The 13751-nt window shown below is 34.1% G+C and overlaps 1 protein-coding gene across 8 annotated transcripts in view; it reads right to left on the bottom strand.

The window, feature by feature from the left end:
• The window catches only part of BLTP1 (bridge-like lipid transfer protein family member 1), a 210186-nt gene that overhangs the window by 182881 nt on the left and 13554 nt on the right, over positions 1 to 13751 (bottom strand). For all 8 annotated transcript variants that reach the window (XM_027063867.2, XM_053216995.1, XM_027063905.2 and 5 more), the window contains 4 exons: positions 12929 to 13050; positions 9906 to 10022; positions 8803 to 8881; positions 7131 to 7195 (listed from right to left, as the gene is read on the bottom strand). In XM_027063867.2, coding sequence (XP_026919668.1) covers positions 7131 to 7195; positions 8803 to 8881; positions 9906 to 10022; positions 12929 to 13025 — 358 coding nt within the window. In that variant the 5' untranslated portion in view covers positions 13026 to 13050. The remainder of the gene's footprint in view (positions 1 to 7130; positions 7196 to 8802; positions 8882 to 9905; positions 10023 to 12928; positions 13051 to 13751) is intronic.

A 13751-nucleotide genomic window follows, 5' to 3' on the forward strand; every position in this document is an offset into this window, starting at 1 on the left:
CTATAAATATAAAAGGCTCTTCACTTAATAAGCAGTTAATTTATGGAGAAAAAGGGTAAATGAATGTTGGGAAACTGCTTAAGTCTCCTGAGCAAACAGTTAATTGAGTCTTCTTGTTTTCCAAAGGGAAATTAGGAAAAAGGCACTTATTTAATTATGTAATTGGGACACATGCTATTTGTAGTAAAAAGCTATAGTGTGAAGTGCTGCCAAGGCCTTGTAATACTTTGAATCAATACTTAGTACAAAGATAAAATAGTCTACTGGCCTTTTAAAAATTGTTCTATTTCCTTTATTTAACAAACAAATAAGATTTAGATGCTACAAATTTAGAATACTCGAGTGTATTAAGCTAAAACTTCTAAGTGACACAATGACAGAAAGGGACATACTTTACTGTCATCCTTTCACTTCTTAGCAATGTAAGAACTTCTCTGGATAAAAAAGATATATCCCTCATTATTCAGATCGGTATTGATTTAAACACTGTATCATCACATATCAAGAAGCAATGGATCCTGCTTATTTTCCAAAAGAATGGCTTGAAATCAATTGTCCTAAAAACCAAAATAAAGGTTTTTGATGGATATCCTCATCAATTGGTCTTTGGCCAACAACGAAATCACTAATTTCATGACCTAGGAAATATTTTACAACAAAAGCTATGGTAAACAAATCAGATCTGCTTTTCCTTTTTAAAAAAAAAAGATTAAACTGAACAACTGACAACTTTAAACCTGCTCCTGGATTAAATTATCCCAGCCAAGCTCAATGACACAGAATTTCTATACTTGAACACTCCTCTTTTCTCCTAATAAAACAGTTCTAAAACTTCCTCATGAAAATCTTAGCCTTACCCACAGACAGACCTTAGTCTATCTCCTTGGAAGGCTAGTGGCAATTATCTATTCAGGTACACACTCCAATTAGACTTTCAAATTTTTCACCAAGAAATGTCAACTATCTCTACTTCCTGCTTAACTGTCAGTCAAAGTACATGGATCTGCCTTTAACCAGTAGGAAATAATATCTAGAATTAAGGTCTCATTAGTGAACATAATCCACCATTTTAATAAATTCCATAATACTGCCCAACTTTTTATCAAAAGCTTAGTTTGCAATCTATTCAATCCTCTACATACTATATTCTAAATTCTATCTCTGAATCATGCTAGATTAATAATGTACCTAGACCAAACCGCTTATTCCTACGTTGCTATTTGGCATTGTGTCTTCATTTTTTTTAAGTTTTATTTATTTTGAGAGAGCAAGCATGAGTGGGTTAGATGTAGAGACAGAGAGAAAGAGAGAGAGAGATAGGGAGAGAGAGAGAATCCCAAGCAGGCTCTGCACTATCAGCACAGAGCCTGATGTGGGGCTTGAACTCACAAATGCAAGATGACGATCTGAGCCAAAACCAAGAGTTGGACGCTTAACCAACTGAGCCACCCAGGTGCCCCTTATAACTTTACTTTTGAAACGTGTGACTATGAGCATCTTGAGAATATCATCCTCTGTAACAGAGAATTTCTTTTAAAAGCACTTGGAGGAGAAACTTCGACCCTCACCAAAGCTGTGCTCCTCCTGATGAACAATACATAGATTTAAATGTTAAAATGTAGAGCAATCACTATCCAAATAACACCAGCATTCTTTACAGAGCTAGAACAAACAATCCTAAGATTTGTATGGAACCAGAAAAGACCTCAAATAGCCACAGCAATTTTCAAAAACAAAACCAAACCTGGAGGCATCACAATCCCGGACTTCAAGATGTATTACAAAGCTGTAATCAACACGATAGTATGGTACTGGCACATAAACAGACACTCAGATCAATGGAACACAATACAGAAGCCAGAAATGGACTCACAAACATATGGCCAACTAATCTTTGGCAAAGCAGGAAAGAATGTCCAATGGAATAAAGACAGTCTCTTCAGCAAATGGTGCTGGGGAAACTGGACAGGAACATGCAGAAAAATGCACCTGGACCACTTTCTTACACCATACAGAAAAATATACTCAAAATGGATGGAAGATGTAAGTAAGACAGGAAGCCATCAAAATCCTAGAGGAGGAAGCAGACAAAAACCTCTTTGACCTCAGCCACAGCATCTTCTTACTCAGCATGTCTCTGTGTTGAAACAAAAGCAAAATGAACTACTGGGACCTCATCAAAATAAAAAGCTTCTGTAGAGCAAAGGAAACAATCAGCAAAACTAAAAGGCAACTGATGAAATAGGAGAAGATATTTGCAAGCGACATATCAGATAAAGGGCTAGTATCCAAAATCTATAAAGAACTTACAAAACTCGACACCCAAAAAAACAAACAATCCAGTGAAGAAATGGGCAAAAGACATGAATAGACACTTCTCCAAAGAAGACATCCAGATGGTGAACAGACACATGAAAAAATGCTCAACATCACTCATCATCAGGGAAATACAAAGAAAAACCACAATGAGATACCACCTCACACCTGTCAAAATGGCTAACATTAACAACTCACGCAGCAACAGATGTTAGTGAGGATGTGGCAAGACAATCCCTTTTGCACTCCTGGTGGAAATGCAAACTGGTGTATCCACTCTGGAAAACAGTATGGAGGTTCCTCAAAAAATTAAAAATAGAACTACCCTACAACCCAGCAATTGCACTATTAGGTATTTACCCAAAGGATACAGATGTGCTGTTTCGAAGGGGCACATGCACCTCAATGTTTATAGCAGCACTATCAACACTAGTCAAAGTATGAATAGTTCAAATGTCCATCGACACATGAATGGATAAAGATGTGGTATATACATACAATGGAGTATTACTCGGCAATCAAAAAGAATGAAATCTTGCCATTTGCAACTACGTGGATGGAACTGGAGGGTATTATGCTGAGTGAAATTAGTCAGAAAAGGACAAAAATATATGACTCCACTCATATGAGGAATTTAAGATACTAAACAGATGAACATAAGGGAAGGGAAGCAAAAAGAATACAAAAACAGGGAGGGGGACAAAACATAAGAGACTCTTAAATATAGAGAATAGAGGGTTGCTGGAAGGGTTGTGGGAGGGGGAGATGGGCTAAACGGGTAAGGGGCATTAAGGAGTCTACACCTGAAATCATTGTTGCACTATATGCTAACTTGGATGTCAATTAAACAATAAATAAATTTAGAAAGAAAGAAAGGAAGGAAGGAAGGAAGGAAGGAAGGGAGGGAGGGAGGGAGGGAGGGAGGAAGGAAGGAAGAAAAAAGGTTAAAATATAGGAAAAACTATGAGCAAATAATTAGAATTTCAAATGCGATAACTAATAAAGTCTACCAACTTTTAACATCACTATAAGACGAGGTGTGTTATCTTTTCTATTGCAAGCACTAGCACACCAAAAATAAGAAAAAATAATTTAGATATTCTTTAACTTTTTTAACATTTATTCATTTTTGAGAAACAGAGCACAAGCGGGGGAGGGGCAGAGAGAATGGGACATAGAATCTTCAGAGACACAGAATCTGAAGCAGGCTCCAGGCTCTGAGCTGCCAGCACAGAGGCCAATATGGGGCTCGAACCCATGAACCGCGAGATCATGACCTGAGCCGAAGTTGGATGCTCAAATGACCAAGCCACCCAGGTGCCTCAATTTAGATATTCTTATATATTAAGATATAAAATATCCAAACATTTTATTTCTATTCTTTATCAAGGACAATTACAGAGAAAACTGAGACACAGAAATATGTTAACATTAAGACAAAAAGAATCCAAGACACAAAAAACAGCATAGGAGAGCCAGTCTAGGAAGGGCTACTGTATGAGCTATTTATATTAATCTGGGATGTATTCATCAGAAGTAGTAATTACATTTTGCTATATCCTTTGAAATGAGGTAAGTTCATATCACTCCCTTTCTCAAAAATCTTAAATGGCAGAGACTCCCGGGTGTTCAATATCCTTCACAATACAGTTTCATCCCCTATTACTCCTGTATCTTATATTTACCACCAAATTGACTTACTTTCTAATTTCTAAACACACCCCTGTTTTCCAACCTCAATACCATTGATTAAACCAGTTGTTTCGCCTGAGATACACTCTCTTCTATTCCACCTCTGCTTGACATAATCCTACCCACTGTCATCATGCATGCTACTTAAGAGATAGGACTTTCACAACATTCTGTATCCTAACATATGGGCATAACTTTAATCGTCATCACACCATGACCCTGCTGGGACCACATCAGGTGGGCCATACTAAAAATGATAACTTTGAGGACGGTATTTTTCCTCAACACACATTCACTGTTCCCTCTCTCCTTTAATGATAATTACTTATATGCATGTATATCCTGAAATAGATTTGAGTAACACCCAACTCCACCTTTTTAAATCCCCCCTTTCAGCTTAACACAAGGATCAGTAAAATGAATACACAATATCTGTTAAATAAGGTAAAGATTTTTATTAAAAGCTACCTCTTTTCATGAAGGACTTGGGTCAGCTACTCTTGACCACATCCATGTATTTTGATGTAAAGCAATCTACTTTAAGGAGATGAAATATTTCATGACAAAATTAAGCAATTATTTTCTTCAAAAAAAAGCTATTAACAATTTAAGATAGTATTTTGCATGTCTACGAAAATTCTAAAGTGGGCAATCTCATTAGGCTTAGCTTTAAGACTTGCAGTTGCCTCTGGATACTGCAAATTATCATATTCATTCCTCTCATAAGCTGCTATCAGTGTTTATATATAAGAATTTCCAAGAACCTACTTGGGCCATATTTGACAAGCATGTTTTATAATATAAGGAGCACTAGACTAGAAGTCAGCAGACTTCAGTTTTCATTCTGGTTTTATCAGTTATTAATCACAGGAATTTCTGTTTTTCCATTTGCAAAATGTGGATTGTTGAGAACATTAGTTGCTTCCAAATTGATAAAGGATTTTGAGAAAATCAGTTGTTCCCTAATTGTGTTCCTTAGAATCCTGGGGTAAAAAGCATGGGGTAGTGGGAGGGGTTTTATTCAAATGGGTCTACTGAACTCATATACCTATAATTTCATTGGTTCATAAGAACATCTTTAAAACACTGAAAAAAATTGAAGTCACTCAATCTCTGCTCAAAATTATCCAACAAACAACTCTAATTTTTAGAAAACTTTTTCCAGACACGAAATCTGCCCATTATTTTTTCTAGTCATTCTATTTCATTAATTCTATAGATACCAAATTCTTATCAATTTATGCCAGTCATTTCAAGTACATGATAGATTATGTTGAAGGGGGAAAAGCTTGTGGGAGCAAGGGAATGACAGTAAAAAAAAAAAAAAAAAAAGACTAAAAGTGAAGTAACAATGAATTCAAAAGTAATTTAGGCTACCTCAATCCTGTGCTAAGTTTAAAAACTTTTGGAACTTTAATTTCCCATAGAAATAAATTTATAAATAACAGCAAGGTTCCTAAGGTGAACCCACCAAAAAAAGGAAAAAATTAATTGCGAAGTTCCAAAGTTCTGTAGAACCTAACCACCATTTCAGAATTGCAATGTGGGGTGCCAGAAACACCGAATGTGCTAACAGCTAAGAAAAGGTGCAGGAGTGTCATCATCTTCTGACACTATTCTCCAAGTCCCCACCTAAAATCTTCTAAAACAGTAGTTATCAGAGTATGGTCTGCGGACATTTGCAGGGATCTCAAGATCTATTCCAGGGACCGTAAGGTCAAAACTATTTTAATAGTATTATACAAAGATGTTTAACTTTTTCTCAATTACTCTCCCATGAATGGACAGTGGAGTTATTTTTAAAGGCTGTATTACACATGGTACTTCAACAGACTGAATATAAAAACAGATGAGAATCCAATTATCTATTAAGCTAGACATTAAAGTGATTTGCAAAATATAAAACAATACCACTCTTCTCATTATTTATTTTTGGTTTTTGGGTTTTTTTTGTTTTTTTGTTTTTTTTGCTTTGGAAAAGTTATTTTTCATAAAGTATGTTGTTTATTTTAGTAGGTACAGGGTTTATTATATTTTTTGAGGATGGTGCCAAAAGGAACTTTATGACTTTTTTAAATTCAAGTAAGTTAACATATAGTATAGTATTGGTTTCAGTAGAACTCAGTGATTCATCACTTACATAGAACACCCAGCGCTCATCCCAACAAGCATCCTCCTTAATGCCCATCACTCATTTAGCTCATCCCCCACCCACCACCCCTCCAGCAACCCTCAATTTGTTCTCTGTATTTAAGAGTCTCTTATGGTTTGCCTCCCTCTCTGTTTTTATCTTATTTGAAACTTCCCTTCCCCTATGTTCATCTGTTTTGTTTCTTAATTTTTAATGAAATCAAAAATGTTTCTATAATTATCAGGTGTAATTTTGAATGCAATATGTATCTATATAAATTACAAAAATAAAAGCTCTTTGGGTTCCTCAGTAATATAGAAGAATGTACATATAGTTCCTGAGATCGAAAAGTTTAGGAACCACTATTCTAGGGAGTAAAGTCAAGGTCTACATTCCTTGAAGCTACTGGTATGGTTAACATCAAGTAGGAAGGTTAGGGGCACAGGAGCACTTATAGAGTTGTGAAATGAAGACCTAGGGAGAAAACTCTGAGATGATAAAACTTTGATGATTAAAGCAGAACCAGAAGATAGTCTAGAGCTTTCATGTCCTCTTTTCTCTTCACCCTTAGCATAGTAGATAAATGAAAATTAGTAACAGTGTAAGGCAGGAGTATGAATAAAGTCACAGAACCTGAAAAGTAGGAAACGCGATTTAGTAGAAGGATTAAAGAGTACTAGGAAGTCCATTTTAACCATAGTATGGGTTAGATCCACAGATGTAATAGGAGGTAAAGCTATGCATAGGGGTAAGGGTCATACTGAGGATAACCCTGAATAAATAATATGCTAAAGTAACTAAATATAACCAGGCAAGAGGAAAGCTGCTGAAAGATCTCCAGACAACTGGTGAGAAAATGAGAGTTTTTAAATGCCAAAACTTTAAAAAATATTTTTATCTATTATAAAATGTGAAATATTTCAATGTCCATAAGTAAAAACACTCATCATATAATTAAAGATTTCAAATACATAAAAACATGAAGACTCACCATGTTGCTTCTGCTTTGGATTATACATTTTCCACCACCGAAAAATTATAAATCCATCTTGAATTCTATGCAAGATAAATTACAAAATAAAAACTTCAGTAACAATTTACTTAATTCATTTAATTAGTTGTTATAAAAGGCAAGCAATTGGTAATGAATATGAAAATACAGAAAGTTCTCAGTGGATCTCTGGTATACATAAATGTTTCATAATATCCCAGTTAAAAATAAGGAAACAGAATTTGCATAGTCTAAATTACTCTATTTAGGTAAAATTTAATACTATATCACATGTAATAGGAAAATGATGTGCTAACAGAAAAAGTTTTTTTCTTCTATAAATGATATTTTTTTAATGGTGTAAAAACTATATAAATAAAAGGCCAAATCTTGAACGGGGAACACTACAATGCTAATAGAAGCTTTTCAAGATACTCGTTCATCTCTACAATTATAAAGCACCTCATGCCCCAAAATGATGAACATAATTATAGACTCTCACCTTTTTACTTTTCTTTAAAAAATAATGTTAGAGTCACAAAGAAATTGTCTCTACTATTTTAAGTGAGGTGTGAGGGTTGACAAACCTTAGCACCTCTCAACTAATTCAAAACTTTCAAGTTCTATCTAAGTTAAGAAATCAAATGTTAGGAAATCACAAAAATAGAGTAAGCTTTTCTTTTAAGGCCTACAGAAGAATGTATTTAATATACTATTTATCATTTTTTATTATATTCAGATTTGTGTATCCTTCTTAAAGTAAATTTAGAGGGGCACCTAGATGGCTCAGTTGGTTAAGCATCCAATTCTTGATTTCGGCCCAGGTCATGATCTCAGGGTCATGAGATCAAGTCCCGCATTGGGCTCCATTCTGAGCATGGAGTCTGCTTAAGATTCTCTCCCTCCTTCTCCCTCTGCGCCTCCCCTGCTCTCTCTCAAAACAAAAAAAATAAATAAATAAAATTAGAATAGCTAACAGACACTAAACAATTCTTAAAACGTATTACCTATAATACCTTAAAAATATTATCAGCATCCCTGATCCTTGTTTTATGTAACAAATGACCACCATGAATTCTCCAAGAAAAATGGTAAGGTAATTTAATGGCTCAAGTATTCATAATAGGAATGAAATGAGATTATTCATTCCTACAAGCTGCCTTTTGATAAACTTTTTGCCAGTCTGAACCTTAGCTAATTAATCTGATAAAAATATTTTTAAACATCAATTCACTGGATATGATTTACTGAAAAAATTATTTTTCTTCTTTTTTTATTTTATTTATTTTTTTATTATATGAAATTTATTGTCAAATTAGTTTCCATACAACACCCAGTGCTCATCCCAAAAGATGCCCTCTTCAATGCCCATCACCTACTCCCCCCACCCCCAACAACCCTCAGTTTATTTTCAGTTTTTAAGAGTCTCTTATGCTTTGGCTCTCTCTCCCACTCTAACCTCTTTTTTTTCTTCTTTTTTTTCCCTTCCCCTCCCCCATGGGCTTCTGTTAAGTTTCTCAGGATCCACATAAGAATGAAAACATATGGTATCTGTCTTTCTCTGAAAAAATTATTTTTGATTTATGGTTTTATCTGAAGAAGTCATATTAAATATAATCAGAAAAAAATTTACGATATTTCAAGTTTAAGATGAGTTTTTTTTGTTTTTTACCTAATAGACATGTCTTCTGTAATATAATAGATTTCACGAACCATGACTTTTCCAGAAAGAACAGAGAAAGAGAAGGAGCCTGTTGTAGGAAAAACAACAACAACAACAGCGATTAATGGAATTGTTTTGATACAGAGTAGAGTACTTGAAGCTTAAAATAATCTTAGCATTCAATTTATTCAATAATTAAATGTTCTCTCCTGGCTCCCTCCTGATGTCCTTACAGCCTTACTAATTTTCTATCCCTCTCTCCTCAAATATAACAAAAAGTACAATAAGTACCATCACTATGAACTGAAACTGCTAAATACGCATATGAAGACATTAAATAGTTGCTCCATATGAATAATTCCCTTAATTATGCACAACTATTAAATAAATCCCAAAGCAGTGATAATTCACCATCTTTCTCCATTAATTTCTTTGATTCCAGGAACCATTGTCTCAAATTAGTGGAAGATGACTTATGTTTGAGGGAAATGTTATTTATATCGACCACTAAGAAGTACTCTAAGGAAAGTTAGGATGGTTCTAGTCAGTGACCTCTCAACCCTTTTTCCCACTGGTTGAGGTCTTTCTAAAACATATTGGTTCCTGATAGACCCTTGAATCTGAAAACTTCCCACTTATAAGTAGTCATTACTAAGTTAATAATGTGGACCACAAAATGAAATGCACAAAATGATTCCAACTTATAGATTTTTTTAAGTAGAGGTTACTGAAAGAAAAAAAAAATAAAACGGCAAAAACTTCAGTGAGCATTAGAAACTTTCTTTGGATAGTAGTATCCTAAGAAATTTCTATTTCTATATTTTATATGTGCCTATATTTTTCCAATTATTTTAATAAGTATCTTTTACAAGCAAAAAAAAAAAAAAATCCAAAAGTTACTATAGAAACACTTTAAGAAACAAGAATGAGATAAAGAACCTAACCAAGTGATAGTTTATCTTCTGTCATACAGTGCTGTGTGAGAGAAATTCCAGTTAGGTTAACATTCATAAAACAAAGGTAATTTCTGATGATCACTTATAAAATATAAATTTATAATATAAATCTCAAGGTTATGCAGAATAAAAAAATTCAGTGTTACTCAAACTTACCAATATGGATATACCCATGTTTGTATAATCTATTAAGAACCAATGTTAAAATAAGACCAACATTTCGAGAATTGTAATACGTGAGATAAATAATCCATCCACAGGACAAAATGGTAGCTGTTGGGAGAAAAAAATGCAAAAGAATCTCACTATAAGTTTCCTTTACAATCACTTTAATATCTTAATAAAAACTTGTTAGTAAAAGATCATTACATTCAGAAATGATAGGACTTACTTCTATATAGTAATATGTCCTCTTAGAATTTAATACTTGGATTTTTAACACCAGATACTGATTCTACCTTATCCATCTTTTCTCATTTTTCCTTACGTATTAGCCAGAAAAGCACATATTCCAATCAGATTAACTAAAGAAATACTTCCTTTTTTTGTTTTCTTTCTCACTATTTTGTACTGTTTTAGTTATTAAACATATATAAAGATGTTCTGGAAAGAGAAAGCCCTTATTTCTAAATATTCCAAAAAATGTCCACCTTTATTAGGCTAAAAGCTCATTCCCAAGCTGTGTCCTAAAGGCTACAGTTATTTAAAAAGAATGAAAACCAATGATTTTTTTAAATCAGAGAAAAAGCAGTGTTTTTTTTTTTTAATCAATAGTTCCTGCTTTTTAATAAAAGGTAAAGAAGTGAGAGTTTTACTCTACATAAAGGCATAGCTACATTAAACAGGCCACCTTATGCTATTTTGCTCTAATAGATAAGACAATAACCTACTTTTAAAGAATGCCAGTGAATATGCTACAGTAAATGGTATTTCAAATTTGACAATTTTTCATGAAAAGTTTATAGTCACTTACAGGATTCAGAATATTCCCACAAAGAACCTAGTTCATTAATATACAAAAATTAAAATGTGAGAAAGCAGTTTTTGATAATAACTTTCCTTTTACTTATTCACTTTAGAAGTATAACTATTTTCCAAATTAGGACAAAATAATGTAAAGCAATTTAACATGTATCACCATTTAACAACAGCACATTAAGTTCCTAACTTTTTAAAAAAGTTATTTTAACATGGATAAAACCAAGCAGTCACGGAGAATCAAAATATATTTTCTCAGGGTAGCTTAGATTGACGGTAACAGCTCTGATGTAATAAGTGCTATGATTTGTCCGTAAATATTATTTCTAGAACAATTCTTTTGCAAAGTTATTTTGATGATATGTCATTGTATTTTTGTTTGTAAAAAGTGTTTTGGGGGGGCGGGGGGGGGGGTTGGCACCTGGGTGGCTCAGTTGGTTAAGCGTCCGACTTCAGCCCAGGTCATTATCTCATGGTTCATGGGTTCAAGCCACATATCAGGCTGTGTGCAGACAGCGTGGAGCCTGGAGCCTACTTTGGATTCTGTGTCTCTCTCTCTGTCCCTCCCCTGCTCACACTCTGTCTCTCTCTCTCTCTCAAAAATAAATAAACATTTTAAAAAAAGTGTTTTGGGTTTTTTTATTGAAGTATAGTTGACACATAATATAATATTAGTTTCAGGTATACAAAATAGTGATTTGAATATGTCATTATGTTTTAAGTTTAAAAACATTTTGTGCTAATTTTTACTGTAAATCACTGTGTTGACAGCAGGTTACTGTGGGTCATTCGGAAAAACAAGAGGTATCTGCTGAGAAAGTATGCTTCTAGTATTATACAACCTGAGACTTGTGGCCTTTTCGCTCTATCATGTCTCTCAAACCCCTTCAATATCATGAGGCCACTTAGTAAAACAGCAAGAGTAAATAGTCACTCAATGTCTTTCTGGATGTTGCTGTTGTTTTTTCCTTAAGAAGAGGAGTTGTACACAACAGAAAAAAGTCAGAGAAATTCTAGGTAATAAGAGAAGACAGTGATAGGAAATAAGGAAGAATTCTACCATAATTAACCTAAAAGGTAATTTTCAATGCTGCTTTTATGAAGTTCTATTTCATATTAATATTTTGCATTTCATTTTACTTTTTTGGCTTTAATGAATGATTTATAATAGGGCACTTCTGTCAATTAGAAAAAATCAGAACTAAAAGTTTAAATCATAATTCCTTCTATATACACTTCACCTCTACCCATTTCCTTACACGTCCTGTGGTGTCATGAAAGAAACATAAGCATGCACTCAGAAAAAAAGGAGCTATGTAACCTGTGTAAGTTATTTAATCCTTATGGGCCTCAATTCTCCAACATGTTAAAAGGAAAAGAATAATACCTACCTTAAGTCTTCTCCGAGCATTGAGACAACATATGCAAAATGCCAGTGGTATGTGGCACACAGAAGATATACAATAAACATCATTACCTCTTTTTCCCTTCTTACCCCATCTTAACCTTTCTATTTTTGCCTCTACCTTTCTAATTTTTATGCTAAAATTCAAATCCACAAAAACTTTCTGGGCAGTAACAGCCCACAATATTCTCTTCCTCTTGTTCATATTCATTCATTCATTCATTTTCCCTCCCTCTCTTTGCCATTGATTTATACACTGTTTTGTATTATTTCTATGTACCTAGAAAACTGCTGGAGTATTAGCCCCCCATTTTTTTTTTTTTTTTTTTTTACTGGCAGAGCCCACTGTTAAGTATAAAGAGTAATGAAAGAGATGAGATTAACTAGGCATATACACTCTTATTTTGCTATAAAAACATATTTACCATAGGGATTCATCATGATAAAACAAAAAAAAGTGTGTGTGTGTGCGCGCGCGCGCATGCACACACGTGCACGCACTGAGATGGGGTTTGGTGAAGGAGTGGACTTGCGACAGGAAAGATAAACTAATTGCAATGTCTTTCTTCTCCTCCCACCTCCCCTAACTCACACAAAAGGAGGCAACCTAAGAAAAAGAGCCCTCTAGAGCACTTGCCAGAGCAAAAATTCATAGAAATACAGATTGAAACCTTTTTTCCAAAAAATAAACGAATGGTAGTGTAAGCATTTCAACTTCAGCTAACTACTGCTTAAAATGTGACAGTTGTTAATCCGTACATAAAAAACAAAGTACAAGAAAATATATTCTACTTACCAACAAGGAGCCAAACAACATTGGAATTGTGTTCTGTAAGAAAATCTTCTAATTGAGTGATACTAGGAACAATACTCTCATTCTTCCTTTGATCCATTACTGAAGTTTTTCCAGAGCAGCATCTAAAGGCCGAAGATTCAAATATTAAATTTAGAATCAGAGATTTATTAAACTGCAAAGGAAATCATGTAAGAGAGGAAAAAAGGTAAATTTAATAAAAGTAAAAGTTCATAAAGTAGAAAATAAAAGAGAAGCTTAAGGGCCAGATAGGAAAATGGAAATAGTTTCATTACAAAAATCTTTTAGAATTTTACTTTGCTGGTGCTTTTTAGTGTTATGCCTTCTGGTGTATTTTTAATCTAAATGAAAGTTGATATACTGAATTCTTGATTAAAAGAATTAAAGGATGGGCACCTAGGTGGCTCAGTCAAGTTGAGCATCCTCCCAAAGACACATAACTTGAACTTAATCTATCTTGCTTCTCTCTCTCCCAATATATTATGATCAGTAAGGATTGTTTTATTTACTTTGTATCCATAATACCAGTGACAGTGCCTTGAACACAGCCACTGTTTTCAAGTATTACATCATTTTAAATGGTATTTTTATCTATTATGTAAGAAAATATCTGACCTACATGTTTTAAGACAAGCTCTCTCAATATTTTCTTTTTTTTAATTTTTTTTTTTAACGTTTATTTATTTTTGAGACAGAGAGAGACAGAGCATGAACAGGGGAGGGGCAGAGAGAGAGGGAGACACAGAATCGGAAGCAGGCTCCAGGCTCTGAGCCATCAGCCCAGAGCCCGACGCGGGGCTCGAAC

The sequence above is a fragment of the Acinonyx jubatus genome, chromosome B1, assembly GCF_027475565.1.
Source record: "Acinonyx jubatus isolate Ajub_Pintada_27869175 chromosome B1, VMU_Ajub_asm_v1.0, whole genome shotgun sequence".
Lineage (NCBI taxonomy): Eukaryota > Metazoa > Chordata > Mammalia > Carnivora > Felidae > Acinonyx > Acinonyx jubatus.